Below are 19,978 nucleotides of genomic sequence, written 5' to 3'. Positions count from 1 at the left end.
GTCTCACCAGTGTTCTGTACAGCGGCATAAGCACTTCACTCTTTCTACTGCTTATACCTCTCCCTATACATCCAAGCATTCTGCTGGCATTTCGTGCTGCCCTATTACATTGTCTTCCCACCTTTAAGTCTTCTGAAATAATTACTCCTAAATCCCTTTCCTCAGATACTGAGGTCAGGACTGTGTCAAATATTCTATATTCTGCCCTTGGGTTTTTACGCCCCAGGTGCATTATCTTGCACTTATCCACATTAAATTTCAGTTGCCAGAGTTCTGACCATTCTTCTAGTTTTCCTAAATCCTTTTCCATTTGGCGTTTCCCTCCAGGAACATCAACCCTGTTACATATCTTTGTGTCATCAGCAAAAAGACACACCTTCCCATCGAGGCCTTTTGCAATATCACTTATGAAGATATTAAACAAAATTGGTCCCAGTACAGATCCCTGTGGAACCCCACTGGTAACATGACCTTGTTTTGAATGTTCTCCATTGACTACAACCCTCTGTTGTCTGTCACTCAGCCACTGCCTAATCCACTCAACAATATGGGAGTCCATGCTCAATGACTGCAGTTTATTGATAAGTCTTCTATGTGGGACAGTGTCAAAAGCCTTACTAAAAATGGCCTGTGAAATCCGAAAGGTGCTCTTTGGAATGTGGGCCCCTTTGTTCACCTAGGCTGCAAAAAAGTGTCACACATCTGGTATCCCCGTACTCAGGAGAAGTTGGGCAATGTGTTTTAGGGTGTCTTTTTACATATACCCATGCTGGGTGAGAGAAATATCTTGACAAAAGACAACTTTTCCCATTTTTTTTATACAAAGTTGGCATTTGACCGAGATATTTATCTCACCCAGCATGGGTATATGTAAAATGACACCCCAAAACACATTGCCCAACTTCTCCTGAGTACGGGGATACCAGATGTGTGACACTTTTTTGCAGCCTAGGTGGGCAAAGGTGCCCACATTCCAAAGAGCACCTTTCGGATTTCACCGGCCATTTTTTACAGATTTTGATTTCAAACTACTTACCACACATTAGGGCCCCTAGAATCCCAGGGCAGTAAAACTACCCCACAAGTGACCCCATTTTGGAAAGAAGACACCCCAAGGTATTCGCTGATGGGCATAGTGAGTTCATGGAAGTTTTTATTTTTTGTCACAAGTTAGTGGAAAATGAGACTTTGTAATAAAAAATAAAATAAAAAAAAATCATCATTTTCCGCTAACTTGTGACAAAAAATAAAAAATTCTAGGAACTCGCCATGCCCCTCACGGAATACCTTGGGGTGTCTTCTTTCCAAAATGGGGTCACTTGTGGGGTAGTTATACTGCCCTGGCATTCTAGGGGCCCAAATGTGTGGTAAGTAGTTTGAAATCAAAATGTGTAAAAAATGGCCGGTGAAATCCGAAAGGTGCTCTTTGGAATGTGGGCACCTTTGCCCACCTAGGCTGCAAAAAAGTGTCACACATGTGGTATCTCCGTACTCAGGAGAAGTTGGGCAATGTGTTTTGGGGTGTCATTTTACATATACCCATGCTGGGTGAGATAAATATCTTGGTCAAATGCCAACTTTGTATAAAAAAATGGTAAAAGTTGTCTTTTGCCAAGATATTTCTCTCACCCAGCATGGGTATATGTAAAATGACACCCCAAAACACATTGCCCAACTTCTCCTGAGTACGGAGATACCACATGTGTGACACTTTTTTGCAGCCTATGTGGGCAAAGGGGCCCACATTCCAAAGAGCACCTTTCGGATTTCACTGGCCATTTTTTACAGATTTTGATTTCAAACTACTTGCCACACATTTGGGCCCCTAGAATGCCAGGGCAGTATAACTACCCCACAAGTGACCCCATTTTGGAAAGAAGACACCCCAAGGTATTCGCTGATGGGCATAGTGAGTTCATAGAAGTTTTTATTTTTTGTCACAAGTTAGTGGAATATGAGACTTTGTAAGAAAAAAATAAAATAAAATAAAAATCATCATTTTCCGCTAACTTGTGACAAAAAATAAAAAGTTCTATGAACTCACTATGCCCATCAGCAAATACCTTAGGGTGTCTACTTTCCGAAATGGGGTCATTTGTGGGGTGTTTGTACTGTCTGGGCATTGTAGAACCTCAGGAAACATGACAGGTGCTCAGAAAGTCAGAGCTGCTTCAAAAAGCGGAAATTCACATTTTTGTACCATAGTTTGTAAACATATTTAATCAAAGTCCCTTTTAGAGACCCTCGGGATATTTATATAAATACAGCATTTGTCTATCGAGACCTAGAATCCCTGTAGGGGTCCCTAACTAATGTTAAAATGTTTTGCTTTATTAATTAATTGTTTGAAAACCCACACTACAAAAAAGAAATAATTGTTAAAATTGTCAGTGTCACAGTGTGATATGGGATTGTGTCGGAGTGGTGTGATAACCTTCACAGGGTGTGATTACATTCACAGTAATTTGATAGAATCCCTTTATAGGGTGTACCTCATCCCACCATTTGATGTAGGATGGTATTAACACTGGCAGTTATTAGGCAGATTTCTGACAGTGGATCGTTGCGGAGCACTGGTGAAGATATCTCTCCTGCCAAGAATCTCTGCTAAATGGTCCCTGTGATCAAGGTTACCATGCAACTAACATTGTTGCTGTTCTTATGTTTGTAGCTATTTGTCTGACCCGCATAAGACCTTCTTTTGTACTTTTACAGATCCCGCCCACCTGTCAGTTGGGCGGGATCTGTAAAAGTACAAAAGAAGGTCTTATGAAGCGCGCGCGCTCATATACCCCGCATCCCCTGACGAAGCCACAGTCTGTGGCGAAACTTGTCGGGAGGGGTGGTATAGAGCGACTTTTAAACAGTGAACAGTGAAAGGGAAACTGCTACCAATACGCTGCAGACAGTAGCTGAGCACATAAGGAGAGAGTGTGAGGATATAGGAATATTGATTACAGCGGTAACTGATACCTCTATGAGACAGCAATAGAGGACGTAGTGCAGTTTGAGCAGAGTGAGAGAGGAGGGAGACAGTGGCAAGGGAGACTGGTGACTATTGATAGCCCTGCGGGTCAGACAAATAGCTACAAACATAAGAACAGCAACAATGTTAGCTGCATGGTAACCTTGATCACAGGGACCATTTAGCAGAGATTCTTGGCAGGAGAGATATCTTCACCAGTGCTCCGCAGCGATCCACTGTCAGAAATCCGCCTAATAACTGCCAGTGTTAATACCATCCTACATCAAATGGTGGGATGATGTACACCCTATAAAGGGATTCTATCAAATTACTGTGAATGTAATCACACCCTGTGAAGGTTATCACACCACTCCGACACAATCCCATATCACACTGTGACACTGACAATTTTAACAATTATTTCTTTTTTGTAGTGTGTGTTTTCAAACAATTAATTAATAAAGCAAAAAATTTTAACATTAGTTAGGGACCCCTACAGGGATTCTAGGTCTCGATAGACCAATGCTGTATTTATAGTTTGTAAACGCTATAACTTTTACCCAAACCATTTTTTTTTTTTACCCAAACATTTTTTTTTTATCAAAGACATGTAGAACAATAAATTTAGAGCAAAATTTATATATGGATGTCGTTTTTTTTGCAAAATTTTACAACTGAAAGTGAAAAATGTCATTTTTTTGCAAAAAAAAATCGTTAAATTTAGATTAATAACAAAAAAAGTAAAAATGTCAGCAGCAATGAAATACCACCAAATGAAAGCTCTATTAGTGAGAAGAAAAGGAGGTAAAATTCATTTGGGTGGTAAGTTGTATGACCGAGCAATAAACGGTGAAAGTAGGGTAGGTCAGAAGTGTAAAAAGTGGCCTGGTCATTAAAGGTGTTTAAGCTATAGGGGCTGAGGTGGTTAAAGAGGCCTAACATTACAAGCACCCCAGCTACTATCAGACAGGAATACCAGAACCATGGTGTGCCCGAGGGGAAGAAAGGGTGTCTCATCCTTTGACTGCACAGCCCTAGGGAGTGACAGTGTGAGGATGGCCACCGCTATTGATTGTGACAGCCAGAGACACTACCACTCCCATTCAATGCTCCAGCTCTTCACAGGTCGCTGCACTGGTTTTGGTAGAAAGAGATTGTCATGTACTATATGATGTCTGATTTTCATGTTTTATATCAATCATAGCATAACCCCTTTCTATTTACTGGCATTTGTTTCCACAGACATATAATGTAGATCGCCAGGTTCCTGACAGTGCAGGCACAGCAACAGCCTACCTATGTGGAGTGAAGGGGAACTATGGAACCATTGGGTTAACTGCTGTTGCTAAAAGATCTGACTGTAGCACTCAAGCTGGTAATGAGGTTGAGTCAGTACTCAAGAAAGCAAAAGCAGCAGGTACACAGAGTGTGACAAATATCAAAGGCTTTTCTACCCAGCTTTAGACAACTTCCTAACATTTAAATCCATTCAAGAGCCATCTTAAAGGGGTAGTCCAGGATTTTACTATTGTCGGCCTATCCTCTGGATAGACCATCACTATATGATGGGTGGGGGCCTGACATCCCACACCCTCGCCAATCAGCTGTTTCAGGATAGCTAAGTCACTGGAAATTGGTGCCAAAATGACACAGTTCTGTCTGCTGTGTAGTAGATGGCATTGACTACTGAAGCGCTGCTCCCATTGAAGTGAACGCGAACAGTGCTGCAGTAACCAGCTTCATCCACTACACCAGGGGTAGGCAACCTCCGGCACTCCAGCTGTTGAGAAACTACAACTCCCAGCATGCAAACTTGTTCTGCTCTTCTTAGAACTCACATCAAAATGAATGGAGCATGCTGGGAATTGTAGTTTCACAACAGCTGGAGTGCCGAAGGTTGCTGATCCCTGCACTACACAATGAACAGAACTGTGTAATTCTGGTGCTGACTTCCACAGCTGGAGGTATCCAGAAACAGAAGTGTTGGGTGTCAGACCCACACAAATCAGATATTGATGGCCTATCCTGAGGATAGACCATCATTAGGGCTCATGCACACGACAGCATTTTGCGTTCAGTATACGGGCCGTATTTTGAGTTCAGTATGTGGTACATATACTGAACCATTCATTTCAATGGTTCAGCAAAAAAAACTGAAGTGTCTCCCTGTGCATTCCGTTTCAGTATTTCCGTACCGTGAAAAGATAGAACATGTCCTATTCTTGTCCGCAAATCACGGTGCTTGGCTCCATTCAAGTCAATGGGTCCGCAAAAAAAACGGAACACCTACAGAAATGCATCTGTATGTCTTCCGTATCCGTTCCGTTTTTGCGGAACCATCTATTTAAAATGTTATGCCTAGCCCAATGTTTTCTATGTAATTACGGTATATGGCATACGGAAAGGAAACGGAAACACAATGGAAACAAAAAACGGAACAACGGATCCGTAAAAAACGGACCGCAAAGCACTGAAAAAGCCATACGGTCGTGTGCATGAGCCCTTAGTAAAATACTGGCTAACCCCTTTAAGCTTCTCCCTGACTTGTACAGGAATGGCCATAAAACATCACAGAAATGACCACTTTAGTGCAAATTTTCATAATATTCAGCTCTTAAAAGCACGTATATTGAATAGCGTCTGTGATTTAAGCTTTACAAAGGCCATGTGAACGATGGATGTGACGTCACAGGAGAAGAAGAGGCTTCTATAAACTGATGGAGGGCATGCTGGTAGTCGGAAACCCTCCGATCAGAAGTCGATGGAAAACCCCTTTAATGGGAACCTGTCACCTGCAAAACGCATATTAAACCGACCACAGTACCTTACAGTATCCCCCAGTGTGTTGCTAATCATATTTTTCTTTGCTCTTTGCGTTTCTTCATACTTGTTAAAAACGTTGTTTTAATGTCAGTTGGCGTTGTCTCCGAGTCAGGCTTGAAGTCAAGGGGGCAGCGGCCTCCTTGCTTCAAGTAAAGCTAAGCCCGCCCCTTACCCCTCCTCTCTACAATTAGATGGACATGCTGCCGGGATCACGCTCTTCTAGCGCATGCGCGGTATGCTGCCTGTTACAGCGCGATCCTCACTCACCCGCCTGCATTTTGCTGACTGCGGATGCGCCGGACAGTTTGATCGAACGCGCGCCCGGCGGTCACGCTGTAACAGGCAGCGCATGCGCTAGAAGAGCGCGATCCCGGCAGCATGTCCATCTAATTGTAGAGAGGAGGGGTAAGGGGAGGGCTTAGCTTTACTTGAAGCAAGGAGGCCGCTGCCCCCTTGACTTCAAGCCTGACTCGGAGACAGCGCCAACTGACATTAAAACAAAGTTTTTATCAAGTATGAAGAAACGCAAAGAGCAAAGAAAAATATGATTAGCAACACACTGGGGGATACTGTAAGGTACTGTGGTCGGTTTAATATGCGTTTTGCAGGTGACAGGTTCCCTTTAAGTTACAATAAATAACAAGCATTGATTGTCAACATATTGTTCTGCATTTAACAGGGAAGTCTGTGGGTATTGTAACTACAACACGGATCCAACATGCCTCTCCTGCTGGAAATTATGCTCACATTGCTGATCGGGACTGGTATTCTGATGCCAACATGCCTCAGAGTGCGCTGGATTTAGGGTGCTCCGATATTGCTCTTCAGTTGATTTCTAATGTTGACATAGATGTAAGTAAAGGAAGACACATTTAAAGTGGGGAGGGCTCAGGTGAAAATGCTAATGATTTCAAATGAGCACTGTTAATAATAATTAAAGTGTCCCCCGTGTTAGTATACCTGCAGTACTATATTATTTTCTGACCAAGTGCCGAGCAAGAACTAGGCTTTCCTTCACTTGGGGCAATTCCTTCACTTGGGTTCACTGCCTCACCATGTATGTAAAATCCAGGCCCAGGCTAAATGGCTTGCTGGCATCCTCTTCCAAACAGCCCCCACAACTGCTCTCTGAGCTGGTGCAATTTGGTCATTGACTTATTCATAGCCATATGAGGGCTTGTTTTTTGGGGAGCAAGTAGTACTTTTTAATGGCACCATTTAAAAATAATGTATTGCAAAACTGAAAAAGACAATTGTGGGGTGAATAAAAACAATCTGCAAATTGTTTGCGTTTTTACCATAAGTGATGCTACTTTAAAAAAATTTTTTTAACTTGTCTAAAAATGTGTGTTGTGTTATCATATTCTGACACCCATAACGTTTAAATTTTTCCTTCAACAGTGCTGTGTACGGACTCATTGTGTGTGCGGCAAGCTGTCGTTTTATTAATGTCACTTTGGGGAACATGCCACTTTTTAATCTAATTCTAGCTGGAGGCAGGGTGTAATAGAATAGGAAGTATTGGCAGGCCTGAGAGCCTGCAGAAAGCCTCTAGCTGTCATGGCAACTGTTTGGCACCCTGTAATTACATTGTGGGGGTTCTGATAAGAGGAAGGCCCCTCCCTCTGTCTAATCTCCCAGATACTGTGGTCTCATCATTGGTTTAGGTTGCTGCTCTCTCCCTGCCCTGCATCTCTGCTTCCTCATATAGCATGGACAGCTTCTGTAGCCCAGCCCCAACTATAGGAGGTGTCTTTAGGAATTGTGGTGTCTTTAGGAATTGGCTGAGCAGTCAGCCTGGTGAATGCAGCTGTGACATGCTGCAAGCCGGGATCCCTAGCCGGTGCAGAGGTGGACAAAACCTCCGGCTGAAGAGGTTCTGGTAGGCAAACTGAGGGTGCCTGTGGCAGCTTCCAGGGCAGAATGTAGGGTTGTACTCTGGGATTGAAAGTCAGGACAGAGTTATTTATTTGCCCCACCTGTAGAGTTGGAGCCGCAGGGATTTCAGGGCTCACTATGGGGACATCAGGATTGAGACGTCCCGCTCTGGCGGTATTAGCTCTGGGCGGCGGAGTGGAAGTTTCGGTCTCCTCCGCCGCACCAGTATGTGTGCATGGCGGAGCAGGCCTAGGGAGCGGTGCAGGGGCAGGTACGGATCGGGCCTGGGCCTCAGGGAGCGCGTCTGCTCCTACCTGATGTTGCGGCCGGGCGGCCGGTTCCGGTGCCTCCTGGTGGTCATCGCGGGGTCCAATCACCGTCTGCGGTGCAGGCTGGTCCAAAGCCTGGGCGACTATATCAGCGGCATCCTCCGCGGGAGCATGCTCATCATCGGCGGCCATCTTGGTTTCCGGGTTGGCGGCCATCTTCTTTTCCGTCATGGTGCATGCAGGAGGTGAGGGTGGAGCCCAGAGGGAGGAGTGCACTCCCTTGGTTCACAATACAAAGTTCATAGTGGGCAGTCTTTAGTTTTCCCGCTTCCAGGGGGGCGTAGTCATCATTTTCGCGATCTTGAGAGGGCGTTCTTGTCTTTTCCCGCCTCCGACAAGCATGGAGAGGCGGTGCCATTTTGCGAATATGGCGAATTAACCCCCTGAGTACTCGTGGGCACCGCATGATGCTTTCTTGCACAGCAACAAGGCAATAAAGTCAATTTTCAGGGTTTTGTACAAACTGCAGCTCTTGCAATACTGTGAAATATGCGATGGGATCCATTTTAACACAGAATTGGATCCGGTTCTGTTGGACAGGGATGGCACACAATTCAATCCAATCCTGTTCGTGACGCCAAAATATGCAGTAAGCCGGATTGGGACTGATGCACACTGGCACAATATTAATGGTTTTTAGTTTGTGACGCCAATTGCAATGTGCGCAGGTTATAGTCGCAGGGCCCTTTAAGATGTTATAACTCACGTACCAGGTGAGGAATGCCAGAGGGGGATAATGTCTCTGTGTAATGTCAACGGTGTCTCCCACCTTGGTACGGCTGGACTCCTGGATCCTGGCTCACACGCAATAAATTGAGTGTGGTTAGCAGGAGTACTTGAGGAATGAATGAGATCCAGACAGGAAATATGATCTAACTTGTCTTTACTGAAGGGGTGCAGCATAAATCCATATGAGTACAGCAATAGTCCTTAGGTCCCAGCAGGTATTGGCAATGTATGGCAGGGATTAATGCCTCTTCTGCTCCTATACTATATGCCTGGAGAATCTGGCAGGTATTTATCTTCTGCTCTGTCTGTCTTCTGCTTGATATGGGCCTGACTAGCTAAAGAAGGAAATTGGCTTCTCCTGGACTTTGGATTAAACACTCACAGTTCTGCTCGCAGGGAATGGCTTCCTGGAGATCTGTAGATCTGGAGGTGGCTGCTTGCTTGTCCACCAGCACTGAGGTTGATGACTCAGGCTGGGAAGAGTGATCTTGGCCTCAACCGAGACTTGATCCTGTCTTGGGATCCCTGTTTCTGGGAGCTCCTACTAACACAGCCTTCCCCTAGCCGGGGTGGCTGGTACACACGGAATCTAACTGGTTTCTTCCCTCCCTTGCTGCAGGGCGTGGGACCAGCCCACTTTTGCTCCTAGAAGAGGGGGAGCTAAACACTGGAATGAACTATTCCAATCTAGCTATGCTAAACTGAACTAAACACATTGCTGCCACCTGCTGGTGTACATGGAAATTACAGCATAATATATGAAACAGGCATAGAAAATACATATAATGGAAAATGCAATGTTAGACTACACAAGATGACAATACATATGCACCTGACATGTTGTAGCAGGGAGAAAGAGTTTAGTGACATACTCCAGGATGTTACACTGGCACTTAGGGGCAGATTTACTTTCTGCACTGGTCTTGATATCCCCTGCACTGCCGGAGGGTGCACCTAATTTATGATGAGGCGCAGGGCTCATCATAAATTAGGTGCATCCTCCAGCAGTCTGTGTGCCTAAACAGAAATCTGCGACAGCTCAGAGGTGCTGTAGATTTCTGGCTTCATTTGCACTAGAAAACTGGTGTAAATGAACATAAATTTGTCTCAGCTGTTGGCTACGCCCCTTTCCCTTTCTTACCCTTTTGGAAGAGTGGCGAGGGAAGCGTAAAAGAAATAAAGAAGTTGCATTTAAAAAGTCACAAACACACAGCTTGCTATTTATTTTCCCGACCGACGAATGTAAATTTGCGTTGATGGTTGGGCATTTAAAAATGGGTGCCTTCTGTTTAAAACAGGACGTGGTCAAATGTGACCATGGCATCTGGGAAGTTAAAGACCGGGAGCGTATGTGCGGGGGAGCCAGAGTGTGTGTGCGGCAGCCCTTGTACGCAGGAATGATACAGAGCTGCCACACATTAGTTCCTATGGGGAGTGTAATTCTAATAGACTCCAATGCTAATGCATTGGAGTCTATGAAAGAAGCAATCTAATGATTGCTTGCTATAGTTCCCTAGGGGAACTTTTAAAAAGTGTAAAAAAAAAAAAGAAGAATATAAAAATGCTTTTAAAAGCATTAAAAAATAAATATATAAAAATTCAAATCAACCCCCTTTCCCCAAAATAAAAATAAAAACACATAACGAATAAAAAAAATTCATGGGCATAGCCATGTACTATTAAAATGTAAAAATATTTATCCCATATGGCAGACGGCGAAACAGAAAAAAGTAAAAATGGCTTATTTACCATTTTTTTGGTTGCTACACCTCCTACAGAAAATTGAATAAAAAGTGATCGAAAAGTCATACACACCCTATGGTATCAATGAAAAGTACAGATTGTTGCACAAAAAAAAAAGTGCTGGGAGTAAAAAATGAAAATGGAAAATCACCCGGTCTTGAAAGGGTTAATGCTTTTGCTGCAATAGAACATCATGGCCATGGGGTGGGTTCAGTAGCCATCTCTTGTGGTGGCTAGCTGTAATATACATCAGGCACCCAGCTCTCTGATGCGGAGTTCCCTCAGTCCTCCAACTGCCACCCAGGAATGCAATTGCAAGGTGCCAAATATTTGGCATTGTTGCCAGGGACCTTTTTAAGTGTTAAAAAGGGTACAAGTGTAAAAAATATCTAATTGGTATTGCAATCCCCCGATCAATTAAAATATTCCATTATTTAAACAGCATGGTGAACACCTTTAAAAATAAAACAATGCTGTAAGTGTTGATTTTTGATCACCTACCCTAAAAAATGGAATAGAAAATGATTGTAACGTCTCTTGTTTTCCAACATTCTATCAATAAAAACGACAGTAGCCTTCACACAGCAATGTCAGCAATAAAATAAAACCATTATCTATGGGTGTCAAAATATGGCTACTAGGGATGAGCGAATTGACTTCGGATGAAACATCCAAACTTGATTTGCATAAAACTTTGTTCTAATACTGTATGGAGCGAGTGACGTATTGATGGAGGTTTGATAAATCCCCTCCATTATCTCAAAAAAAAATTTAAATGAGAGTTACTCTTTAAATAGGACCCGTCACCTCTCCTGACATCTGTTGTAGAAACTACTTGCATTTCCAATGTAACAACATTTATGGAGCATCTATTCTTAGGACTATGATTCCTGCTAGAAATTATGAATTAATCGCTATCAGTTTGCAATGAAGGTCCAGATGTTAATAGTTGGGGATGTTTCCCTGCCTAGTCTGACACTATCCAATCAGTGCTGCCAGTGTCAGACTGTACAGGGAACACACCCCATCCCCCCAACTGGTAAGGCTGAGTTCACACTTCAGTTATTTGGTCAGTTATTTCCAGGAGCGGATTGGCCATAGACCCAACAGGGAAATAATCCAGTGGGCCGATGCCCCAGGCGGCAACCCAAGTCCTCCTCTCTACCGCTGACCAAGTACAAAATTAGCTCTCAACAGTAATTAATGCTGTGAGAATCAGGTACTCAGGTACCCAGCCAGAGGCCGCACATGCCCTCCTGAATTCAATTAAAGCCTGCATCTCACCTCCTAAGCCCCCTGCTCCATAGACAATTGAATGAGGATGACAGAAGATGGCAGCTATTGATGGCCACCACAGAGGGACAGCTTTTGGGACAGTATATTGTGCTACACTGTTATTTGGTTCTGTTGGGATGGTATTTTGCACTTGGCATTGTTGAGCCTGCCTACTTGTGTTGCCCCACCTTCTGTTAATTTGGACCTGCCTACAAAATGGGGCCAGTTTTAGTTTCTTTTCCAGGGCCACTTTAACCGCCTACGGACCGCCTAACGCAGGATCGCGTTCCGGAGGAGGCAGCTCCAGGCAGAGTCACGCATCTATGCATCATCTCGCGAGACGCGAGATTTCCTGTGAACGCGCGCACACAGGCGCGCGCGTTCACAGGATCGGAAGGTGAGCGAGTGGATCTACAGCCTGCCAGCGGCGATCGTTCGCTGGCAGGCTGTAGATGCGATTTTTTTAACCCCTAACAGGTATATTAGACTCTGTTTTGATAACAGCGTCTAATATACCTGCTATCTGGTCCTCTGGTGGTCCCTTTTGCTTGGATCGACCACCAGAGGACACAGGCAGCTCAGTAATAAGTAGCGCCAAACACCACTACACTACACCCCCCTGTCACTTATTAACCCCTTATTAACCCCTGATCACCCCATATAGACTCCCTGATCACCCCCGTGTCATTGATCACCCCCCTGTAAGGCTCCATTCAGACGTCCGTATGTTTTTTACAGATCCACGGATACATGGATCGGATCCGCAAAACACATACGGACGTCTGAATGGAGCCTTACAGAGGGGTGATTAATGACAGGGGGGTGATCACCCCATATAGACTCCCTGATCACCCCCCTGTCATTGATCACCCCCTTGTAAGGCTCCATTTAGACATTTTTTGGGCCCAAGTTAGCAGAAATTTTATTTATTATTTTTTTTTTCTTACAAAGTCTCATATTCCACTAACTTGTGTCAAAAAATTAAATCTCACATGAACTCACCATACCCCTCACGGAATCCAAATGTGTAAAATTTTTTAGACCTTTATATTACAGACTTCTTCTCACGTTTTAGGGCCCCTAAAATGCCAGGGCAGTATAAATACCCCACATGTGACCCCATTTCGGAAAGAAGACACCCCAGGTATTCCGTGAGGGGCATGGCGAGTTCCAAGAATTTTTTAATTTTTGTCACAAGTTAGCGGAAAATGATGATTTTTTATTTTTTTTGTTTTTCTTACAAAGTCTCATATTCCACTAACTTGTGACAAAAAATAAAAACTTCCATGAACTCACTATGCCCATCAAGAAATACCTTGGGGTGTCTTTCTTTACAAAATGGGGTCACTTGTGGGGTAGTTATACTGCCCTGGCATTCTAGGGGCCCTAATGTGTGAGAAATAGTTTGAAATCAAAATGTGTAAAAAATGCCCTGTGAAATCCGAAAGGTGCTCTTTGGAATGTGGGCCCCTTTGCCCACCTAGGCTGCAAAAAAGTGTCACACATCTGGTATCGCCGTACTCAGGAGAAGTTGGGCAATGTGTTTTGGGGTGTCATTTTACATATACCCATGCTGGGTGAGAGAAATATCTTGGCAAAAGACTTTTCCCAATTTTTTATACAAAGTTGGCATTTGACCGAGATATTTTTCTCACCCAGCATGGGTATATGTAAAATGACACCCCAAAACACATTCCCCAACTTCTCCTGAGTACGGGGATACCAGATGTGTGACACTTTTTTGCAGCTTAGGTGGGCAAAGGGGCCCACATTCCAAAGAGCACCTTTCAGATTTCACAGGGCATTTTTTACACATTTTGATTTCAAACTACTTCTCACACATTAGGGCCCCTAGAATGCCAGGGCAGTATAACTACCCCACAAGTGACCCCATTTTGGAAAGAAGACACCCCAAGGTATTTCTTGATGGGCATAGTGAGTTCATGGAAGTTTTTATTTTTTGTCAAAAGTTAGTGGAATATGAGACTTTGTAAGGAAAAAAAAAAATCATAATTTTCCGCTAACTTGTGACAAAAAATAAAAAGTTCTATGAACTCACTATGCCCATCAGCGAATACCTTAGGGTGTCTACTTTCCAAAATGGGGTCATTTGTGTTTTTTTTTCTAATGTCTGGGCATTGTAGAACCTCAGGAAACATGACAGGTGCTCAGAAAGTCAGAGCTGCTTCAAAAAGCAGAAATTCACATTTTTGTACCATAGTTTGTAAATGCTATAACTTTTACCCAAACCATTTTTTTTTTACCCAAACATTTTTTTTTATCAAAGACATGTAGAACAATGAATTTAGAGAAAAATGTATATATGGATGTCGTTTTTTTAAAAAAAAATTACAACTGAAAGTGAAAAATTTCATTTTTTTGCAAAAAAATCGTTAAATTTCGATTAATAACAAAAAAAGTAAAAATGTCAGCAGCAATGAAATACCACCAAATGAAAACTCTATTAGTGAGAAGAAAAGGAGGTAAAATTCATTTGGGTGGTAAGTTGCATGACCGAGCAATAAACTGTGAAAGTAGTGTAGTGCAGAAGTGTAAAAAGGGGCCTGGTCATTAAGGGTGTTTAAGCTAGGGGGGCTGAGGTGGTTAAGTTCCCAGTCCGCCCCTGGTTATTTCCATCAGTTATCGTAAGTAGAGTTGAGCGAACACCTGGATGTTCGGGTTCGAGAAGTTCGGCCGAACTTCCCGGAAATGTTCGGGTTCGGGATCCGAACCCGACCCGAACTTCGTCCCGAACCCGAACCCCATTGAAGTCAATGGGGACCCGAACTTTTTGGCACTAAAAAGGCTGTAAAACAGCCCAGGAAATGGCTAGAGGGCTGCAAAAGGCAGCAAAATGTAGTTAAATTCCCTGCAAACAAATGTGGATAGGGAAATGAATTAAAATAAAAATAAAATAAATAAAAATTAACCAATATCAATTGGAGAGAGGTCCTATAGCAGAGAATCAGGCTTCATGTCAGCAGAGAATCAGTCTTCATGTCATAGCAGAGAATCAGGCTTCATGTCATAGCAGAGAATCATGCTTCACGTCACCCAACATTGGAACAGTCCATTGTCATATAATTTAGGCCCCGGCACCCAGACAGAGGAGAGAGGTCCCATAACATAGAATCTGGCTTCATGTCAGCGACTCAGCAGAGAATCAGTCTTCATGTCATAGCAGAGAATCAGTCTTCATGTCACCCACCACTGGAACAGGCCACTGTCAGATATTTTTAGGCCCCGGCACCCAGACAGAGGAGAGAGGTCCCATAACATAGAATCTGGCTTCATGTCAGCAGAGAATCAGTCTTCATGTCATAGCAGAGAACCATAATTCAAGTCACCCAACATTGGAACAGTCCATTGTCATATAATTTAGGCACCGGCACCCAGACAGAGGAGAGAGGTCCCATAACATAGAATCTGGCTTCATGTCAGCGACTCAGCAGAGAATCAGTCTTCATGTCATAGCAGAGAATCAGGCTTCATGTCACCCACCACTGGAACAGGCCACTGTCAGATATTTTTAGGCCCCGGCACCCAGACAGAGGAGAGAGGTCCCATAACAGAGATTCAGGCTTCATGTCAGCAGAGAATCAGTCTTCATATCATAGCAGAGAATCAGGCTTCATGTCACCCAACACTGGAACAGGCCACTGTCAGATATTTTTAGGCCCCGGCACCCAGACAGAGGAGAGGTTCATTCAACTTTGGGTTGCCCCACAATATAATGGTAAAATGAAAATAAAAATAGGATTGAATGAGGAAGTGCCCTGGAGTACAATAATATATGGTTAAGGGGAGGTAGTTAATGTCTAATCTGCACAAGGGATGGACAGGTCCTGTGGGATCCATGCCTGGTTCATTTTTTTGAATGTCAGCTTGTCCACATTGGCTGTAGACAGGCGGCTGCGTTTGTCTGTAATGACGCCCCCTGCCGTGCTGAATACACGTTCAGACAAAACGCTGGCCGCCGGGCAGGCCAGCACCTCCAAGGCATAAAAGGCTAGCTCTGGGCACATGGACAATTTGGAGACCCAGAAGTTGAATGGGGCCGAACCATCAGTCAGTACGTGGAGGGGTGTGCACACGTACTGTTCCACCATGTTAGTGAAATGTTGCCTCCTGCTAACACGTTCCGTATCAGGTGGTGGTGCAGTTAGCTGTGGCGTGGTGACAAAACTTTTCCACATCTCTGCCATGCTAACCCTGCCCTCAGAGGAGCTGGCCGTGACACAGCTGCGTTGGTGACCTCTTGCTCCTCCTCTGCCTTCGCCTTCCACTTGTTCCCCTGTGACATTTGGGAATGTTCTCAGTAGCGCGTCTACCAACGTGCGCTTGTACTCGCGCATCTTACTATCACGCTCCAGTGCATGAAGTAAGGTGGGCACATTGTCTTTGTACCGTGGATCCAGCAGGGTGGCAACCCAGTAGTCCGCACACGTTAAAATGTGGGCAACTCTGCTGTCCTTGCGCAGGCACTGCAGCATGTAGTCGCTCATGTGTGCCAGGCTGCCCAGAGGTAAGGACAAGCTGTCCTCTGTGGGAGGCGTATTGTCATCGTCCTGCGTTTCCCCCCAGCCACGCACCAGTGATGGGCCCGAGCTGTGAACATGCTTCATCCTCATCCTCCTCCACCTCCACCTCCACCTCCTCCTCATCCTCGTCCTCCTCGTCCTCCAGTAGTGGGCCCTATCTGGCCACATTTGTACCTGGCCTCTGCTGTTGCAAAAAACCTCCCTCTGAGTCACTTCGAAGAGACTGGCCTGAAAGTGCTAAAAATTACCCCTCTTCCTCCTCCTCCTGGGCCACCTCCTCTTCCATCATCGCCCTAAGTGTTTTCTCAAGGAGACATAGAAGTGGTATTGTAACGCTGATAATGGCGTCATCGCCACTGGCCATGTTGGTGGAGTACTCGAAACAGCGCAACAGGGCACACAGGTCTTGCATGGTGGCCCAGTCATTGGTGGTGAAGTGGTGCTGTTCCGCAGTGCGACTGACCCGTGCGTGCTGCAGCTGAAACTCCACTATGGCCTGCTGCTGCTCGCACAGTCTGTCCAGCATGTGCATGGTGGAGTTCCACCTGGTGGGCACGTCGCATATGAGGCGGTGAGCGGGAAGGCCGAAGTTACGCTGTAGCGCAGACAGGCGAGCAGCAGCAGGATGTGAACGCCGGAAGCGCAAACAGACGGCCCGCACTTTATGCAGCAGCTCCGACATGTCGGGGTAGTTGTGAATGAACTTCTGCACCACCAAATTCAGCACATGCGCCAGGCAAGGGATGTTCGTCAAACCGGCTAGTCCCAGAGCTGCAACGAGATTTCGCCCATTATCGCACACCACCAGGCTGGGCTTGAGGCTCACCGGCAGCAACCACTCGTCGGTCTGTTGTTCTATACCCCGCCACAAATCCTGTGCGGTGTGGGGCCTGTCCCCCAAACATATGAGTTTCAAAATGGCCTGCTGACGTTTACCCCGGGCTGTGCTGAAGTTGGTGGTGAAGGTGTGTGGCTGACTGGATGAGCAGGTGGAAGAAGAGGAGGAAGCTGAGTAGGAGGAGGAGGCAACAGGAGGCAAAGAATGTTGCCCTGCGATCCTTGGCGGCGGAAGGACGTGCGCCAAACAGCTCTCCGCCTGGGGCCCAGCCGCCACTACATTTAACCAGTGTGCAGTTAGGGAGATATAGCGTCCCTGGCCGTGCTTACTGGTCCACGTATCTGTGGTTAGGTGGACCTTGCCACAGATGGCGTTGTGCAGTGCACACTTGATTTTATCGGATACTTGGTTGTGCAGGGAAGGCACGGCTCTCTTGGAGAAGTAGTGCCGGCTGGGAACAACATACTGTGGGACAGCAAGCGACATGAGCTGTTTGAAGCGGTCTGTGTCCACCAGCCTGAATGACAGCATTTCATAGGCCAGTAGTTTAGAAATGCTGGCATTCAGGGCCAGGGATCGAGGGTGGCTAGGTGGGAATTTACGCTTTCTCTCAAATGTTTGTGAGATGGAGAGCTGAACGCTGCCATGTGACATGGTTGAGATGCTTGGTGACACAGGTGGTGGTGTTGGTGGTACATCCCATGTTTGCTGGGCGGCAGGTGCCAACGTCCCTCCAGAGGCGGAGGAAGAGGCCGAGGCGGCAGCAGCAGAAGAGGTAGCAGGGGGAGCCTGAGTGACTTCCTTGTTTTTAAGGTGTTTACTCCACTGCAGTTCATGCTTTGCATGCAGGTGCTTGGTCATGCAGGTTGTGCTAAGGTTCAGAACGTTAATGCCTCGCTTCAAGCTCTGATGGCACAGCGTGCAAACCACTCGGGTCTTGTTGTCAGCACATTGTTTGAAGAAGTGCCATGCCAGGGAACTCCTTGAAGCTGCCTTTGGGGTGCTCGGTCCCAGATGGCGGCGGTCAGTAGCAGGCGGAGTCTCTTGGCGGCGGGTGTTCTGCTTTTGCCCACTGCTCCCTCTTTGTCTTTTGCTACGCTGTTGGCTCGGTCTCACCACTGCCTCTTCCTCCGAACTGTGAAAGTCAGTGGCACGACCTTCATTCCATGTGGGGTCTAGGACCTCATCGTCCCCTGCATCGTCTTCCACCCAGTCTTGATCCCTGACCTCCTGTTCAGTCGGCACACTGCAGAAAGACGCAGCAGTTGGCACCTGTGTTTCGTCATTATCAGAGACGTGCTGAGGTGGTATTCCCATGTCCTCATCATCAGGAAACATAAGTGGTTGTGCGTTAGTGCATTCTATCTCTTCCACCCCTGGGGAAGGGCTAGGTGGATGCCCTTGGGAAACCCTTGCAGCAGAGTCTTCAAACAGCATAAGAGACTGCTGCATAACTTGAGGCTCAGACAGTTTCCCTGATATGCATGGGGGTGATGTGACAGACTGATGGGCTTGGTTTTCATGCGCCATCTGTGCGCTTTCTGCAGAGAAGGGTGGGAGATAATGTGAACGTGCTGGATCCACTGTCGGCCACCCAATTGACTAATGCCTGTACCTGCTCAGGCCTTACCATCCTTAGAACGGCATTGGGCCCCACCAAATATCGCTGTAAATTCTGCTGGCTACTGGGACCCGAGGTAGTTGGTTCACTAGGACGTGTGGCTGTGGCAGAACGGCCACGTCCTCTCCCAGCACCAGAGGGTCCACTAACACCACCACGACCATGTCCGCGTCCGCTACTAGATATTTTCCTCATTGTTACCGTTCACCACAATAAGAAAAATATTATTTGGCCCAATGTATTGAATTCAAATTCAGGCCTTTTTTTACAGACACCTAACACTATCTGGCTATCTATTTAGGTACCGTATTACACTAATAAAGGCACAGCAGTAACGACAGATTTAGCTGAATATAAATTTGAGGCCTAGTATTTAGGCGCTGGATGACAGGTATACGTTTACGGACAGAATTAGACCTGGAATTGCACAGTAGTGTGTGTGTGAAGTTATTGAAAATAACCCTATCTGCACCTTGAATCTTATATACCCTTTTAGGGATAGATTTAAAGTAGGCCTGATACAGCAGAAACCACTAATTTAGAGAATTGCAAAATTGGGAATTGTATTTCAACCCAGAACAAAAACTGTGCTTTGACGGACACTAAATAACTTGACCAGCTAAAGCAATAATGACAGATTTGGATGAATATAAATTTGAGGCCTATTTTTTAGGCGCTGGGTGACAGGTATACGTTTACACACAGAATTAGACTTGGAATTGCACAGTAGCATGTGTGTGAAGTTATTGAGAATGACCCTATCAGCACCTTGAATCTAATATACCCTTTTAGGGATAGATTTAAATAACCACACTATTGATGGTTAAATGGACTTGGTGGCAGCTTGCCCCTGATGTAGGATATAGCCAAAAAATAACCACACTATTGATGGTTAAATGGACTTGGTGGCAGCTTGTGCTGGCACACCACAAGCCACAAAATGGCCGCCGATCACCCCAGAAAAAAGTGACTGAAAAACGCTCTGGGCAGCCTAAAAACAGTGAGCAATTGAATAGCAGCAGTTCAATGATCCACAGCTGTAGATCGATCACTGTCTTAAGTCTTTTGGAGGAGTTAATCACTGCCTAATCTCGCCCTAACGTCGCAGCTGCAACCTCTCCCTACACTTGTAACAGCAAAGTGACGTGCAGCGCTACGTGACCCAAGCTTATATAGAGGCTGGGTCACATGCTGCACTGGCCAATCACAGCCATGCCAATAGTAGGCATGGCTGTG

General features: G+C 45.4%; 1 protein-coding gene across 1 annotated transcript in view; it reads left to right on the top strand.

The window, feature by feature from the left end:
* The window catches only part of LOC120999141 (intestinal-type alkaline phosphatase-like), a 94,990-nt gene that overhangs the window by 11,811 nt on the left and 63,201 nt on the right, over positions 1 to 19,978 (top strand). Inside the window, exons 3-4 of the mRNA XM_040430014.1 lie at positions 4,208 to 4,382; positions 6,468 to 6,640. Of these exons, the coding sequence (XP_040285948.1) occupies positions 4,208 to 4,382; positions 6,468 to 6,640 (348 nt within the window). The remainder of the gene's footprint in view (positions 1 to 4,207; positions 4,383 to 6,467; positions 6,641 to 19,978) is intronic.

The sequence above is a fragment of the Bufo bufo genome, chromosome 4, assembly GCF_905171765.1.
Source record: "Bufo bufo chromosome 4, aBufBuf1.1, whole genome shotgun sequence".
Taxonomy (NCBI): domain Eukaryota; kingdom Metazoa; phylum Chordata; class Amphibia; order Anura; family Bufonidae; genus Bufo; species Bufo bufo.
This window is presented reverse-complemented; position numbering and strand designations above follow the sequence as displayed.